The 17,829-nt window shown below is 38.1% G+C and overlaps 1 protein-coding gene across 1 annotated transcript in view; it reads right to left on the minus strand.

The window, feature by feature from the left end:
• Nucleotides 1-17,829, minus strand: part of trabd2a (TraB domain containing 2A) — a 53,470-nt gene that overhangs the window by 30,877 nt on the left and 4,764 nt on the right. Inside the window, exon 3 of the mRNA XM_016524031.1 lies at nt 2,915-3,061. Within this exon, the coding sequence (XP_016379517.1) occupies nt 2,915-3,061 (147 nt within the window). The remainder of the gene's footprint in view (nt 1-2,914; nt 3,062-17,829) is intronic.

The following is a 17,829-nucleotide window of genomic DNA, read 5'->3' on the forward strand; positions in this document are numbered from 1 at the left end:
CTTCAGCCTGAGGTTTATTCATTACACTTTTTGGTGTGAAAGGGCTTTTACATTTGCTATAAATAGAACTTCTTATATTAAAAACAATCAAGCCCTGCTCATATTTAAAAAGTAACGCGAAAGTAACGCAAAAGTAACGTAACGCATTACTTTCCATAAAAAGTAACTAAGTACCGTAATTAGTTACTTTTTTATGGAGTAACGCAATATTGTAATGCATTACTTTTAAAAGTAACTTTCCCCAACACTGCTGGTGTGCATCTTGAGATAAAACAAAGGCACTGATATATTTTAAGCAGTTGAAACAGCTCAGACTTACACTTTAGTCTAGGATTAGGCTTAAGCCTCGTCTGTGAAACCGGGGGTATAACTGATTAATTTGGCACAATTTTCCAAACCATTCACACAGTTCTCGAAACAAAGACACGTTTCTCAAAACTTTTAACACATTTCACCTGTTCACACACATGTTCCAATTTGCTCAGTGTTTTCAGCTAAACTCTACACAAGAACGCCATTATTTTGCACAGGTTTAACCATGTTCTCATTTAGAAAACACAAACACACAATGTGTTGCTGATGAAATATAAAGCACTGTAGTTGAGCATGTTCTTGTGATCATAAGGAAAGCTGGCCTGCAGCTCATCTACAGGGTTTTACACGACTTACACTTTACAACTACAGTACTTCAGATGAGAGCACTTTCACTGTTCTTTGTACTGTAAATACTGTAGCACACAGCCTCAAACTCATAACTGTTGAATTGATTTGTCGCCAAGCATTTCTTACATGTGTTTGTGCAGAACTGAGGGGAGGCAGATAAGTCTTTTCTCAGAAGACTAAGAAACTGTTATAGTATAACAAATAAGGATATTACCAATACTGTAATGCAACTTGGCAGAGGATGTTGAATTTACAGTTTTTTTTTACTATCGCTAGGACACATTTCTCAATACTAAATTCACTTTTTCAAATCTCTTCACACAGTTCTCCTAAACATCTTTCAACTTGACACAGCAGTTCATTTCACATTCAAAATGTACCACAACTACCAAAACACTTCATTAATGCCTCAAATCAACTCATTCTTACATAACTCTAGCAAAGGTTTTCACCAAACAAACATACTTTATCAATCAGAACACAACAACCTAAAAAACACTAACAACAGGTAGCATTATACAATGTTTTTCTTTTGTAAAATTTCTTTAAAAAAAAAGAATGATGCTCTCTACTGTTTATAATTCACTGCCTGTTACATTGTCCATGTTTACATTATAGTACAAATTTATTTCTAAGCTTTCCCCTTTTGTATAGATGGTAATGAAAGTGAAAGACTAAGTAACACATATGTTCAGCTATATGCAACTGCTTTGATAGTATTTGATTTTTTACCTTCAGAATATTTTTCTATATGATATTACTGTAGAAATGTTGCAAATTTCTCTTATTCATTTTTGTACTGTGCTTTTGAACTTAAGTTTAACAGTTTTGAAAACAGTATGTAAACATGTGCAAATTGGCTTGTATAGTACATAAAGTTTTGGTGGTGTTTGTGTCAAAGTGATAAAAGAATTCATGTAATTTGATAGATGTCATCAATGAATGCATTTTGTGCCAAAGCAATGATAATTGATCCACAGTTTAGCCCACATTTGTGCTCGCTGTGTGAGGAGTTTTGAAAAAGTGAGAAATGTGTCCTAGCGATTGTAAAAAAAACTGTATTTATTTAGTTAGTTAGCTATTTATTTATTGCTGTATAGTAACTGACAGTATATTCCAATGTGTGTTTACTGTATATTCTGTTGTTTGGTTTTTGAACTTTTCTCTTCTAGTGCTTTTCCTCTACTGTAAGATCATATAACAAATAAGGATATTACCAATACTGTAATGCAACTTGGCAGAGAATGCTGTATTTATTTATTTATTTACAGTAACTGACAGTATATTCCAATCTGTGTTTACTGTATATCCTGTTGCTTGGTTTTTGAACTTTTCTCTTCTAGTGCTTTTCATCTACCGTAAGATCACTTTACAGTAGTGTAGTGAAAGTAAACTTTTCTTACAGTTTAATGCTGAATTTTACTGTATCTGCACCGCTCTATTTATGCTGCATACTGTAACAGATATTGACTTGCAAAATGTCTCCTGCTTCCCAAAAGCAGGTTTATGTAACAGTGTTTTGAACTGATCTCACTGGTGTTCTCTAGTCAGGAAAATACTCTGTGTTTGACAGCTTTGTGTGTCATCTGAGGCCAAAGCTTGAGTCTGACCAAAGAGAATGTGTTTTTGACTAAACTGTTTGATGTTGAGCTGGAAGTTTGCACAAGTTGGTGTGTAGTTTTGAGATTGTGTTTATAGTTGTGAGAAAATAGTGAATTGTGTGTTAGCAATCGAGAAAAACTGTAATAGCACATTAAGAAAAACAAAATTAAAAACGACCTCTTCCTACAAACAAACAATTCACCATTTTCTAATGAAATGAGATCTGAAGAATGAATGCTGTATCAGATGCAGGTAATCACACTCGCTCAGTCCATCTCTCTCTCATAATACTCTACTATACACTGCTTTAATACAGTAATACAATAAGCTTTCAATGAAGCAACTCAACGTCCATTCGTTACGAGTTCTAAAGTAATGTTTTGTAATTAGTAACGGAGGTTTGGGCTCAGCTGTTAAACTCAAACTGAGATTTGAATCTGTGGTGGAACCCAAAAGAGGGTTTTTAAAGACACTCCGTTGTTATTTTGTTTATGTATTTACACACTCGTGCTGTCGAACTGTTGTATAAACGCAATATCAAAACAAATCTTTTCATAGGAATGAACTGAGAAGTACAGTGTCCTGGAGGACTACATGCTCTGTGACTCTATTGAGTCAGACTGAATGTGGCGTGACAGGACCTCAGTACCTGCGAGGTGTCGTGGTTGAAGATGATGGAGTTGAGGTCTCCACAGTTGTAGTGCTTAATCAGGTGCTCTGTGGTGTAAGGCACCTGCAGGCCCCCGGCGCGGAGACTCTCCTGCTGCAGCAGCGTCTGATTCAGAGCGAAGATCACCTGAAACACAAACCAGAGCTTTAGTGTTCATCCTGCACACCTGCCAGAGAACCTCTGCCATCATGCTACCCAAACCTGCACGACTGACTGCTTTCTGTGAAGATATTCTGAAAATAAATATACAGTACTTATTTCATGCTAAGTATGCTACAAATACATTAATAAAAGGTCCTGCAATTGTACTTTTAGAATACTAAACTGGTATACTTAAAGTCTGCTAAATTGGAACAACTAGTTTTGTACTTAATGCACTTTAATTGTGCAGAAGTACAATTAAGTATATACTTAGTATATTCGATTGTGCTAAAGTGGAACTATTGCAAGTATACTTCAGGTACATTTTGCATTTAAAGTCTGATATTATTCAAAGATCATACAATCCTCATCAAAAGTGACATTAAAACACATTTTAGGCTTAATATTAAGAAACGTGCATTGTGCACAAGTAGTATGCCAACTAGTAAAGTTTAATTATAATTTTTATATCAGTAAGTCTCGAGTTGTCTGTCAGTAAATATGTTAATAGATTTGAACTATACTTAGTATGAAATAAATGTATTTTAAATATATTACTTTTTTACTAAGGTTGGTAACTCAACAGTTTTGGTTCCCGCTGACTTTTTCAATTGTACTTTTTTGTCCATACAGTGGAAGTCAATGGGAACAGAAACAGGAACCAACAGTCTTGAATTTCATCAAAATATCTTATTTTTAATAATCATGTCTTAACTTATATGTTACTTTGTGCTCCACAGAAGAAAGTTAGTCATACTGAGGGTGAGTAAATGATAACAGAATAATGATTTTTGGGTGAACTATCTTACGAGTAAAAGTACTTTAAAATCAATCCTAAATATAACTGGAAGCCAGTGTAAGGAGCTGAGGACTGGTGTGATATGCTCAGATTTTCTGGTTCTAGTCAGAATTCTGGCAGCAGCGTTCTGGATGAGCTGCAGCTGTCTAATGGTCTTCTTGGGAAGGCCGGTGAGGAGACCATTACAATAGTCCACCCTGCAGGTGATAAAGGCATGAACAAGTTTCTCCAAATCTTGACTGGAAACAAAACATCTAATTCCCAGCGATTCAAAAGCATAAGGAGCCGTCTGCTCTCTAAAGCTCTTGCAGTACTTTGATGTCACACACCGATCGGTCTGATGGTGATGATCCGCTTCAAGTCAAACAAGCCTAATGATTCAATGGACCGTTCATAAAGAACCATTTAATTCACTCCTGAATGAATCAGCCTATATGATCCATGTTCAGTCACATTTGGGGATTCCTCACCCACATTCATTAATGCTTCAAATCTGTTCTCAAGGTGTATAGGGGGTGGTAGAATACCAGTGTTTGCAAGCCTTGTCATAGCCGTATCTGGGGTAGAGGATGCTATGGAAGCAATACAAGATACTCATGACAAGAACCACAATCCTTTGTAGAAGTCTGTGGCAGTTCATGCAGCAAGTAGATTCCACAAGAGGCATTTTCTTTCTCACCACACACACTCTCGTGTAAGTTGCTGGCAGTGGGAGGCAAAGAGTCTTCTTTTTCGTAGTATTATTCCTGTCCCAAAAAGTTTTTAGTTTAGTGTCTGTGCCAAAAATGTGTTGTTTGAGCACTGTGCTGATCTGCTGAAGTTAAAATCTTAGAAAAATCTGAGGAAAGTGCATAACAACAAGTATGTTGTTGTGCTTCTACTTTATGCAGTAAAGTAAAAGCACAACAACATACACAAACATGTGTGGATCACAAATGCTGCACTGACATACAACTTTTTTAGAGGCTTGATCAGTATATGAGGACTAGTGCTAGTGAAGACAGACAAGAAGAAGTGTTTGTGTCTGACGCTCCTGAAGGAGGTTCTGCTGAAGCGTGAGTGAAACTCTCACAGATCAAAGGCTCCGCGGAGGAGAGTTTCTCTTAATTAGTTCTAGCTGCCGCTTTTTGTTGCTTCTGCTGCTGCAGCTCACCATTGTGTCACCATGAAATTCCCCAGTGTTTACACACACACACACACACACCACACACACACACTGTTTAGACCAGGGGTGTCAAACTCAGTTCCTGGAGGGCCACAGCCCTGCACAGTTTAGATTCAACCCTAATTAAACACACCTGACCCAGCTAATCAAGTCATTTAGGTTTATTTGAAAACTACATGGTATGTGTGTTGGGGCAGGGTTGGAATTAAACTCTGCAGGGCTATGGCCCTCCAGGATCTGAGTTTGACACCCCTGGTTTAGACTGATCACTCACAATAGTTCCTCTTCCAAACAAACAAGTGTATTTGCTCCCAACAGGAGAATCAATCATGTTTCCTCCACCTGTGAGCTCATAGCCAAATGCTGCAGATGAGTTTAAGAGTTTCACACACACACACACACACTCAAACTCTTTTCATCAGCGCCGGTAACACTCTCTGGCCCCGTCCGTCATTGTTTGAGGGGCTCGTCCCAGAGAGGAGGGCAAAGCCCAGCAGATGCCTTCTTGTCTGGGACAAAGGGCCCCGTCGGCCGCTGGGCTCCCTGCGCTTTCATCCCGCGCTCATCAAAGCCTCCTGCTCTGCATTTGAAAGCGCGCTGGCTTTGTGCTGCTCAAATTAGCCTATCGCCACCCCGCTAGCCTCCCAAACTCCCTCCATCTGCCGCGGCCAAAGCATCTTCAGCGGCGCAAAAGAGCCTTTCAGCCCCTTAAATTACGGCGCGGAGGAGGAGGAGGCGCTGAATGAAAGAGCCGGGCCTGAACGAATGCGTTGTGTCCGTTCTGTGGGTCACTGGCCACATTCACACGCGCGGGAACCAGAGAGCGTCCATATCAAAGCACAGCGGCCCTATGAAAGTCAATAATTCAGCTTTGTGATGGAAATCACCCGTTACGTTACGATGGATGCGCTGAAAACACTCCACAGAGCTGAAGAGTGTGTGATTTCTGCACCGAACACAATCACAGAAATAATAACGATGATTGAGTCCAAACAGGTTTCCCAAACACTCAAATCAGCTGAAAATCTGTGACAGGGCTTAAATAATATTAGTCTTAAGGCCCGTTCACACCGAAAACAATAACGATAACCATATTAGCGTCCGCACCAATGCATGATATCGTTCTGTTTGTTGTAAGCGTGTGCTGCTGTCGTCTGTCGCTTTACAGTGTTTTACGATCGCTGGGACATATTTCTCAATACTTATGTCAATTCTTCAGAACTCTTCAGACAGCGAGCACAACATCAGTCTCTGTGGGCTAAACTGCTTTGCTTTGGCACAAAATGCATTCATTGACGACATCTGTCAGATTACATGAATTCTTTTATCACTTCAGCACAAACGCCACCAAGACTTTATGTACTACACAAGCCAATTTGCACGTTTACATACTGTTTTCAAAACCTAGCACAGTACAAAAGCAAACATTGTATAATGCTACCTGTTGTTAGTGCTTTTTAGGTGGTTGTGTTATGAGAGATAAAGTGTGTATGTTTGCTAGTGTTATGGAAGAATGAGTTGATTTGAGACATAGTTTGAGGTAATTTTAGTGCATTTTGAATGTGAGATGAACTGCTGTGTCGAGTTGAAAGATGGTTTGGAGAACTGTGTGAAGAGTTTTTAAAAGTGACTTTAGTATTGAGAAATGTGTTCTAGAGAAAAAAACTGTAATGATTCAATGTTTTTATTGTTAATTCATTGTTGAAAGTGATTCTGACGATAACGTTCCTGTGTGTCGTTATTGATATAGTTGTGGTGTGGACTTCACTATTCTTTTAAATTCAGATCGATTTTTAAAACAATATGAATAACAATATTACAAAAAGTTGTGAATCTAGTAATTGTTCTTGGTGTGAACAGGCATTTAGTCCTGAAAAATTACCAAACTTCCAAGACTGTCAGCACATATTCAGAATCAGAGTCATGAACAATTTGCTATTGAACTGATCAGATCAAAGTTGTAAAAGTGTCAATAAACAAATGTCACCATTGGTGTGGATGATAAGAGTTATCGTTATAGCTATATAAACTCTATGGTTATATATATGAATGCCACACACATCTGCGTTTACAGTCTGTTCAGTCTTCAGATATCTATGTTCTGTCTTTAATCGTAGATGTGAAGTGGATGTGTGCCGCTGTGATTGAGGAGCGTCTGTCTGTGAGTGATGGTGCCGTGCTAATGGACGCCGTTAACGGCACAAACTCTTTCTCATGACATCATCCGCACTCTGTTTCCCACCAGCTAAGAACACAAACAAAGCCAGAGCTCGACAGCGCTCAGTACGGCCGCAGGATTTGTGAATGGACTCTGATAAACTGGGAAACTTTCCCACGATGCCCTGCCTGTGCATTACTCCAGCAGATGAGTAACGTGACGCGTAACGCCAAGCTTCAGATGCACACACTTAACCCAGACTCACACTAATTCAGAACAGAGCCGCCGTGTGTGTGTGTCTGTGTGTGTGTGTGTGTGTGTGTGTGTGTGTGTGTGTGTGTGAGTGAGTGAGTGTGTGAGTGAGTGAGTGAGTGAGTGTGTGTGTGTGTGAGCGCATTTCTTCTGTGACTGGAGTTTGGCTTTGATTTTTTCAGTGTCAGACAGTCATAACACACACAAAAGCTCTCTCTCTCAAACCTCACCATCAGGGTTTCATCTAAACTTCTGTCATGTCAAGCTAATGTGTTGATGGACTTCTGAGGAAGGACTAGTCACTGGATTAACTAAGTAAACTAGTTCAATGAGTTATCATTTGCCTTTAGAGGAACTCGTGACTGGAATAGACTTCCACCAGAATAATATCCCACAAAAAATAAAAAAATTCTTTAAAATTAAAGGTTAAAACATGACAATAGTGTACTATAAAACAGAAAAGTTTTTCCGGTAACACTTTATTTTAAGGTGTCATTGTTAAACATGTTGCATGTATTTATTATTATAATAACACGTAATTATGCATAATTACATGTAAGTAACCCTGAACCAAACCCTAATCCTAACCATAACCATATAGTAAGTACATGTAGTTAATTAATATTACTCAGTACTTAAATGTATAATTACACTGTAACAAGAACACCTTAAAATAAAGTGTAACCGTCTTTCCTTTATATTTTTGAAAAAAATTGCATATAGCCAACAACACTGTCAAACAATCCCCGTTCACACGGATCTGTGAAAATGACTAAAATGCTGTATAATGCATGCCAGGCCAGTATTGGTGATGTGACTTGAAACTCGTGCATGCCTATAGACTGAACATTTATGTTGTTATAGTTTAGACGGAGATGATAAAGTTATCATTTACAAAAACATGCACTTTGTTTTCAAAAGTTTGTGTTTTCAGATCCTTAAAAACAAACGGCCAAAATGCGTACGTTTTTTGTTTTTAGTTGAACGTTATGTAAATGTCCCCTTAGTGTTGTTCATTTTGTTTTAAGAAAAGCATCAAGTAAAACCTTAGAGTTTTGTCTGTGACAACTTCTGGAGAAACTGAACTTCCACACAAGCTGACACAACATCACTAGACACTGTTTTCTGAGTTTCATCTCCTGCAGATTTCACAAAGCGTCACAGTTTGCCGTCTGCTTTGGTTTCATTCCCTGTGGAGGGTCTTTATCTCACCGTGACGTCTCCAGACCGGCTCAACAGCATCACTAAAAGCAGCTCGCACCGCCGTAAACATTCCCGCACTGCATTAGTGAGTTAAACATCAACACGCTAAAGGTCCTCCTGACAGCTGCGGCTCCAGCGCTTCAGACGGCTGCCATAAAGATTCAACTGAATGAATGATTCCAACACTCATTAAGAGTGCATCACTAAATCAGCTGAATGATTCAGGTGACTCACTCATAAACAGTAATTTAATTTCCAAATGAATCAACTGAATAAATAATAATTTAAATTAAATATAAGCATGAGTCACAGTGAATCACTGAATCGTTTGAGTGCTGAATGATTCAAGTGACTCACTCATAAAGAGTTACTTTTAAGAATAGAATAAATGATTCAATGACTCATTCTTAAAAACAGAGCCACTAATGCACTGACATATGTATATGTATTTATGGAAATATCTGTGTCTATGGAAATGCACAAGCTGTAGGCCGTCAATCTTGAGCTGTAATGTGATTTTATGTCTAATGTTATTCTAAGTAGGTGGTTCTTGTCTGGACCTAATTGCGGTGCGGTTATGCGACGAAACGACAAATGCAGGTCGGCGTAGATGCGATGCATAAGCGCTTTGATCAGTCTAGAGAAACGCAGGTCATTTAGTCTGTGTTCTGCATTTACTCCGCAGGCCCTGTGTTTACCTTTCTGCTCAATCGCAGCCAAATATTTACGCTGTCTGACAGAATCAGTGTCACACGCTTAAGTAAAGTGGCTGCGCTTTGATTGACAGCTTCATCCGGCCCACACACGCAGCCTCAGCCAATCAGCTCGCAAGAACAGAGCACCTCGAACTCCAGACGTCTTGATGACGGATTTTAAATATAAACATCTCCAAAGGTCTCTCAGTGAATCTGAGCACATGTGATACCTGTACAAGAGTTAGAAAATGATTAAAATGTTTAGCATGCCACGACACTATCAAAAAAGAGCGATTGTAAAACCATTAAAGAACAACTTTGTGCCTTATTTACCCCTAAAAGGTTCATAGAAGTACCTTAATGGTACATTCTAATACTCTGTGGTACTAATATGCACCTTTTAGAGGTAAAACAGGTACAGAGTAGTCCAAATTCCAAGACTGAACTCGCATGGATAATCAAACCACAGCATTATGTGAAGTTGCACGCGTCTGCTTGGCTTCAGCTCAAGCGTCTCACACTGAAAATCTTCATGTAAAATCGTCCCTGTAGTGGAAAATATGTGCGGATAACCTCTCAACCCCAAAGAAATGGATCCGCATGTGGCCGCGAGCCATCGGCCGTTTGTGGCTTTTCAACCAGCTTCAAAATTGATGTAGACACTGCACACACACACACACACACACACACACACGTGTGATGGGAGCAGATTCTAAACATATTTGAAACGGAGTTGCTTCTGAATGCATCCGCATCTGTGTGATTGTGAGGGAGGGAAACCATCCTGTGCATGAGGAATTTCACAGAGGAGTTCTGGCAAATGCTGGGAAAAGAGAAGAGTCAAGAAGAGTGTGAGAAACAGAACGCGCACAGCGGTAAAGAGCTGCTCGGTTAGTTGGGGTTTTAATGCCACACCAGCTTCGTTGGCTATTGTCACGGCGAGAAACGAGTTGAAATACAATACAAGTGCTACTATAAAAGGTTTTAGATAAAAACTCTAAAATGAATTAAGGTTTGACTGCTAAAAATGTCTTCAAAAGTGTTTACAAAAGTAAAGAGAAAGAAACAAAAAGACGAAGGTTGCATGAATGAAGACAGATAATAAAAGCCCCGACTGAAAAACAAACATGAAGCATTGCAAATGAAATCAGTTCTCTCCGGCTGGTAAACACCTTCAAACTTCCATTGGTTTGTGGTGATTGCATAACAGGTGGGCGTGGCTCTGAGGCTCCGCCTTCTGTGATGCGGAAATCTTCTGCTCCGTCGCTGAGCGCAGACGTAAAAACATGAGCTGCTTTACAGTAGAAATTAAAGTTGCACTTCTAATTCTAAAGTGACACTGACTCAATTTATTTACATGTTCAATACTCTAAAGGTGTTTGTATTAAAGGAATAGTTCACCCAAAAATGAAAATCTGCGGTAAATGTGCTCACCCTCAGGCCAGCCAAGATTAGGATGAGTTTGTTTCTTCATCAGATTTGGAGAAATGTCACTTGCTCACCAATGGATCCCGAATTAAGCGTTATTATGGATTTGTATTTTAGTTGGAAGCAATGGTGCTCTCTCACTCACTGTGAGTGTGTAGTTTTTATGAGGTCAGTGAGCACACACACACACACACACACACTCTCACACACACACACTCACACACACACACACACACACTCTCACACACACAAAGAGCTCCATCCTCAAAGACAAACACTCTTTGGGTGTAAATGACCCTGAAAGCGCGTGGAATTCTCTCTCAGCCGGGACAAAAAGTACACAATGCCGGGGCGCAGGCCGCGAACAAACGCTTTCACACACGAGACCCTCCGAGAACAACAGCTCAACAATACGGCGCTGGCGAGATTCTCTCTGTGGATCGGTCAGAGAGCCGCGAGAGACTTCAGAGAGCGAGAGAGCGCCGGCGTGAAAGAGAGTTTGACAGCAGAGCCTTTCATCTGCTGCAGGAGGGGACTGTGGGAGTGCGATTACATCAGCGGTCGTAACTCTACATACACTCACAGCACACACACGAGTGTTTGGAGCTCTGGTGCTGCTGTATAAGTGCTTCGGTCAGCAGTCAGCAGTGTGAATCCACCAGCATCTGCTCTGAGATTAAACCACCAGCGGCTGAGAAACAGTACAAAACACTGAGACGCTCAGCGGGACAAATAAGAAATATTAGTTTGTTTTTTTCAGCTGCTTACACACATTTTCAAAACTTTGCCTCTTTTTTTCAAAACTTCACACACAAATCCAAGAATTGCACACAAAATGCAAAATGCCTCACATCTCTTGCCAAATGAAGCGCTGCATTCAGAACATCACAAACATCTCAAAAGCAAACACCTTTGCCTTAATATTAATTCCTGTTAGATGTGTGTGTGTTACATAGAGAACTGTGTGTTGTGTTTTGCAAAATGAAATTTATGGAAGTCTGTTTCTGACACAGAATTAAAAAAATCTAAATTGCGATTTTTTAATCATAATTCAGACTTTTCTTCACAAAAGTACAATAAAAAGTCAGAATTCTGAGATATCAACTCACAATTCGGACTTCTCAGGATTTTGAGAAAGTTTTTTATTCATTGAGGAAATGGGCTTCCATACATTCAGCTGATGAAGACGCACTGAGAAAATATAAGCAATTATCAAATTCATTCCTAGTAAATTTCACAAATAATTACAAAGAAACGGCAAGTAACAATGAATTAAATGTGATATTTTGAAGAAGACTGAAATTGAAAAGTTTTATTTTTTATTATTTTATTTTATTTTATAAAAAATAAATGTTACATAATATAAATATGAAATTAATAAATAAATTAAAAATAAATTATATATATATAATTAATAAAAACTAAAGAAAAAAATAAAAATAAAATAATATATTTTTTGTAAAACATACTCCAATAATCTTGGTTTAGAAGTTCAAAAAAATAATTTTTACAGTGTTCTGTTTACTATGAACTTCAAAACCTCAGCCTGTACAGCATCATAACTGATCGCGCTCCTGCATCAGAGCCTGACACACTAACAGCAGATTAACACGCTGTTTGATTCCGTTCACACCTCTCTGATACTCATGTATTAGCACGTTAAGAGGAACAATAGCGGCTGTAATTACTCACACACACATGCTAATGGAGGCCGACACACAAACAATCCTTGAGTGCCTGTCAAAGACCACAGCACAGAACAATAGCAGGGAATGATGGCCATTAAAGAGCTTCAGCGGGAGCAAAGATATGCTTTCACACACACACACACATCAATCACAAACATGACTGCATGAAGAAAACCCTTCTGGAAACTTTATATTTAATGCTGATCAAACATAACCAGCCAAACACACACTGCAGAATTTAAGTTTAAAGTGTAAATGGCAAATATGTCTAATAAAACATCTGTACTTGGCATCTGGATCATATAATAAATAACTGAGAACAGCACTTACACACACTGTGCAGTATGAAGGGCGGTCATTCAAAACAAATAAACAAAAAATAAAAAAATGATAATAATCAGAGACGATAAATCTGAGGAGGTAGAGTTTCCCAGCTGAACAACACACTTCTCAATCATGGGCGTGTGAGTATTTGCTGAGTGGAAACAAATGAGAAACACCTGCTGCTGAAGAACGAGCGAGAGACGCTGAAACACAGCTGCTGACAGAAACTGTAAAAGTCCTCCGATTCTCGTTAGGAGAATCCTGCTACTTCACACCGGTTCATTTAGAGAGACTCAGTAAAAACTCCTTCATCTGAAAATAAACCTGACACGCAAATGAGAAACACAGAGATGTTTTTACTTCAGGACTACAACACACTGAGCCAGCAAAACACGAGAGTGAACACGTTTCTGAAATAAAGAGACAGACGGTTTGATTACGGAGCATTCACATGCATGTTAATATGCAGTAATGTTATCAATTTAACTGCACTGACACTATCAGATGAGAACAAAACTAGAACTGGAAGGATCTGAATGAGTTTGTTTCATAATTGATGAATTTTACAACACTAATGGAATAGTTCACCAAATTTGCTGAAAAAGATTTGGAGAAATGTAGCATTGCATCAGTGTCTCAGCAATGGATGCTCTGCAGTGAATGGGTGCCGTCAGAATGAGAGTCCAAACAGCTGATAAAAACATCACAATAATCCACAAGTAACTTTAATACTGTTATTTTTCCTGCCGAGTACAGCACTGTTTACTGTACAATCACTAAAATAAACCACGTCTGACATTAACATCTGAGCTCCAGCAGCATGCAAATGAATCTTAATCACAGTAAACAACATATCTATATAAATGTGATTGTGTTGTGCGTTTGCATCCTACCTGCATAGAGCTGAATTTATTTCAGTAAGAGTTTTGCTGAATGCATTCTGTAGAAAGCACACTTTATAAACCAGAGAGTTCCGGTCCTTGATTCTGATTGGCTGAGCCGCGTTCGAAGCTGTTGTAAATTACTCTACAAAGTAACATACACCTTTGTTTACGTTTGTGTGTTGCTCGGCAACCACTTTGTAGCAACCACAACTGTTTCTGAGGAGCTACATTGTTTGGTGGAAGAATACTGTTTTTATTAATATCATTACACTTTGTTTGCTCTGTTTTATTTTGTGAAACCTTACTACGTATATGGAATAACCGTTTACTAAAAGCAATAAGCCCCGTGAAACCTAACAATGCCCCTTAGCTGTTATAAATTCACTGTAAACCACGGCTTCACGGGGCTTATTGCTTTAGTAACCGCGTGTCACACAAAATCTGATTTGAAAGTGTACATGAGCAGCAGAAACAGCCAGCTATTTCATTTCGGCTTCTCTCTAAACTGTGAGCAGAAGCAGTTTTCAGCCCTATCCTCTGTGAGCTCCAGCGCTGGTTCTGCGTGAGACTCGTGGCTCTGCGGCTGACGGTTTGTGTTTGAGCCGCTCCGATCGCTCCGAGACTCGTCTGTGATCGCAGCGCTGCGAGGCGGCAGATTTAAATGTGCCCCATCTGTACAAACACCATTCATCATTACTGGCCGTGTTTTTGAAATCCAGTGCGATTTGGCAGCGAGATTATTTTCTCTAAGCTTTAAAGTTATGTTTAACGCCACAAAGTGGTAAGCATTAAAAACACCAGAGGAATTCGAGGTTGAGGCGCGTTAACGGCGCCAGAAGTTATGAAAGCATTTGGCCGGTTCTTACAGTTCCTGATTTTGTCCTGAGATCCAGCGAGGACTCGAAAGTTCAATCATCTGTCTGAACTGAGCTGAATACTGACAATGCTGTCTTTTAGCACTGCTTTACAGAACATAGTTGAGTTTCCATCATTGATTTTGCTTAGGGATGGTAGATATGGCCTACATACATATATATGTGACCCTGCAGCACAAAAGCAGTGTTAAGTCGCTGGGGTATATTTGTAGCAATAGCCAACAATACATTGTATGAGTCAAAATTATGCATTTTTCTTTATGCCAAAAATCATTAGGATATTAAGTAAAGATCATGTTCCATGAAGATATTTAGTAAATTTCCTACCGTAAATATATCAAAACTTAATTTTTGATTAGTAATATGCATTGCTAAGAACTTCATTTGAACAACTTTAAAGATGATTTTCTCAATATTTAGATTTTTTTGCACCCTCAGATTCCAGATTTTCAAATATTGTCCTATCCTAACAAACCTTACATCAATGGAAAGCTTATTTATTCAGCTTTCGGATGATGCATAAATCTCAATTTCACAAAATTGACACTTAAGACTGGTTTTGTGCTCCAGGGTCATATATATATATATTTTACACGTCTGTATTTCACATGTCTGTCAGACCTTGATAATGAATGTAAACAGAACTTGTTTGTTTAACAATTAAACTCCACAGAGTAGCTTTTTTTATTATTATTATTATTTAGGGTCCCATGAAATCCATTTTATTTTTTATTTAAATTATGTGTTTTCCATTTTTCTGGATTTTGTGTTTTTTATGATTTAACACAAATTTATCATCAAAAATCATGTCTAATGAAATGAATTAATACAATTTAGAAATTTCATCTTTTAAAATGTGATCAAATGATAATATAACAATTTACGGCAAAATATTTTTTCCAAATAAGTAAATGCACAACAGAAATGTCTAGATTAAAACATATGCTGATTGTATGACACTCCTTAAAAATAATATCCTTATTATTACTACAACTCCAAAGCTTATCGTCAGTATCCACATACATTTTATTGCGATCTCAATATGATATTATTGTTTGTCCCCCAGCCCTAAGTCTGTTGTGTTCCTGTTCATCTCTGTGACTCTGTGAAAGAGTCTGTACTGTGTAAACGCTAGAAGACCGAAGCAAACGTTACTTGCGTGATATAACCACCATAACATACAGTAGGATCTTTAGCAAGCATCTTTATGCAGTGGTTTTACTGTAAGCATGGAGTGTAAAACTAATGGTAATAACGCAATGAAACTGTGTCATACAAAGAAATGATGTGCAAAATTCTGCTGTAATCAGAAACAATAGAGAATCAATCCAATATTAATAACTGATTATATTTAATGTATGTTTTTTGTTTTTCTATGCATTTTTTTTGCATTGTAAAACAAAATGCATATTCTATATGATAAGCTGTGCTTTGCTATTTTTTGCAAAATATTTTTTTTTCATTTAAATACTTTAACCAAGTCAGTGTTTTCTTCTTCTCACATTTCAACTTTGTAGGGTCATTAAAAGCATATATAGAGAAATCTCCTCTCCAGAGCCTCTACTGTTTGACAGAAACACAAAATCACAAAACAATATTACACTGAATTGACTGGAGCTGAATAACGACACTACTGTATTTACAGCAGAATTTGGATTTGTCTCATATTTGATGAACATTTGCGATTTTACTGTTTATTAATGTAAAGCTGCCTTGAAACAATCCGTTTTGTATAAAGCACTAGAGAAATACATGACAAAACTGCACAATATTATGAAGTTTGCATGGCATTGTGTATTATTGTATTGTATTGTACTGCCATAATGACACTGTTGTTTTCTGTAGAGCTGCTTTAACTAAATGCAATTAAGGTACTTTGCAACACTGGGATTGTTATTGAACTGAACAGATGACTCTGTTGTCTTCTGTAGAGCTGCTGTACTACTGATATTGAAAATATTGATACATTTCGCAACATTTTTTTCCCATTTATTACAGTGAAGCTGCTTTGAATCCGTCGGTATTGTATAAAGTGCTTTTTTTTTGCGCTCTGAAGGACTCTGGTAATTGCAGGGCACTAATAGAGCGACACTCGTCTGACTTCAACAAGGGTCAGATTCAGACGAGATCGCTCAAATGGCTTTTAATAACACAAGACACTCCGAAAGCAGAACGTTTGTACAGCTGACGCAGAATCAGGCCTGCATGCTAGAGATTTTCCTCCACACTCATTCTCTGACGACAGAAAAGCAGCTAATGCACTAATGCAACGTCAGAGGAGACTTTAACACAAACCCTTGAAAGCTACTGTACTTTATTGATCTCATGTGCTGTCATTAATAATGTTTCAGCATTATGTCATCCTCTAGATTTCAGCATCAGCCATTAAAATCCCCAAACACTAGTTTGCTGATAAACAACAATCATCTCAATCACTGCTGGAATGCATTAGACATGCGATCTATGCAAAGTGCCTAAATACTGCTGCTCTGTTCTTTACTCCGCTCTGGTAGGACAGATGCTCAGCTCATGGTTTTGCATTCAAAGGCACTGCTTTTTAAGTGTCTTTCTACGTGAAAAAGCACTAGATGGACATCCTTGACTGTTGTGATGCTTTTAAAGTGCATCACATGTTTTTAAATGTGTCAAGCGCCCCAAACACGTCACAATAAAGCCACACGTGATAAAAGTGTGCTCTTCGTTGTAAATAAGCAAGCACAGCACATTGTGATGGTCACACGGTTTGTATATCTGCTACACTACCAGTCAAAAGTTTAGAATAATTACGATTTTTTTTCAAGTTTTGAGAAGTCTCACCAAGGCTGCATTTATTTGATCAAAAATGCAGTAAAAAGCAGTCAAATTGTTTAAACAATTAAATTCAAAATAGCTGTTTTCTATGTGAATATATTGTAAAATGTCATTTATTGTGTCACATGAACCATTCTTTGCTGCTCAGATATTATTAGTGCTCAATTGTAAATAATATTATTTACTCATAACAATATTGTACAACTGTTTTCAGCATTGATAATAATCAGAAATGTTTCTTGAGCAGCAAATCAGCATATTATACTGATTTCTGAAGATCATGTGACACTGAAGACTGGAGTAATGATGCTGAAAATACAGCTGCGCATCACAGAAATACATTACAGTTTAACAGATATTCACATAGAAAACAGCGATTTTACATTTTAATAATATTTCACAATATTGCATTTTTTTCTGTATTTTTAATAAAACAATTGCAGCCTTGGTGAGCAGAAAATACTTCTTTCA

Source organism: Sinocyclocheilus rhinocerous, unplaced genomic scaffold, assembly GCF_001515625.1.
Source record: "Sinocyclocheilus rhinocerous isolate Xijiao unplaced genomic scaffold, SAMN03320098_v1.1 scaffold991, whole genome shotgun sequence".
NCBI lineage: Eukaryota > Metazoa > Chordata > Actinopteri > Cypriniformes > Cyprinidae > Sinocyclocheilus > Sinocyclocheilus rhinocerous.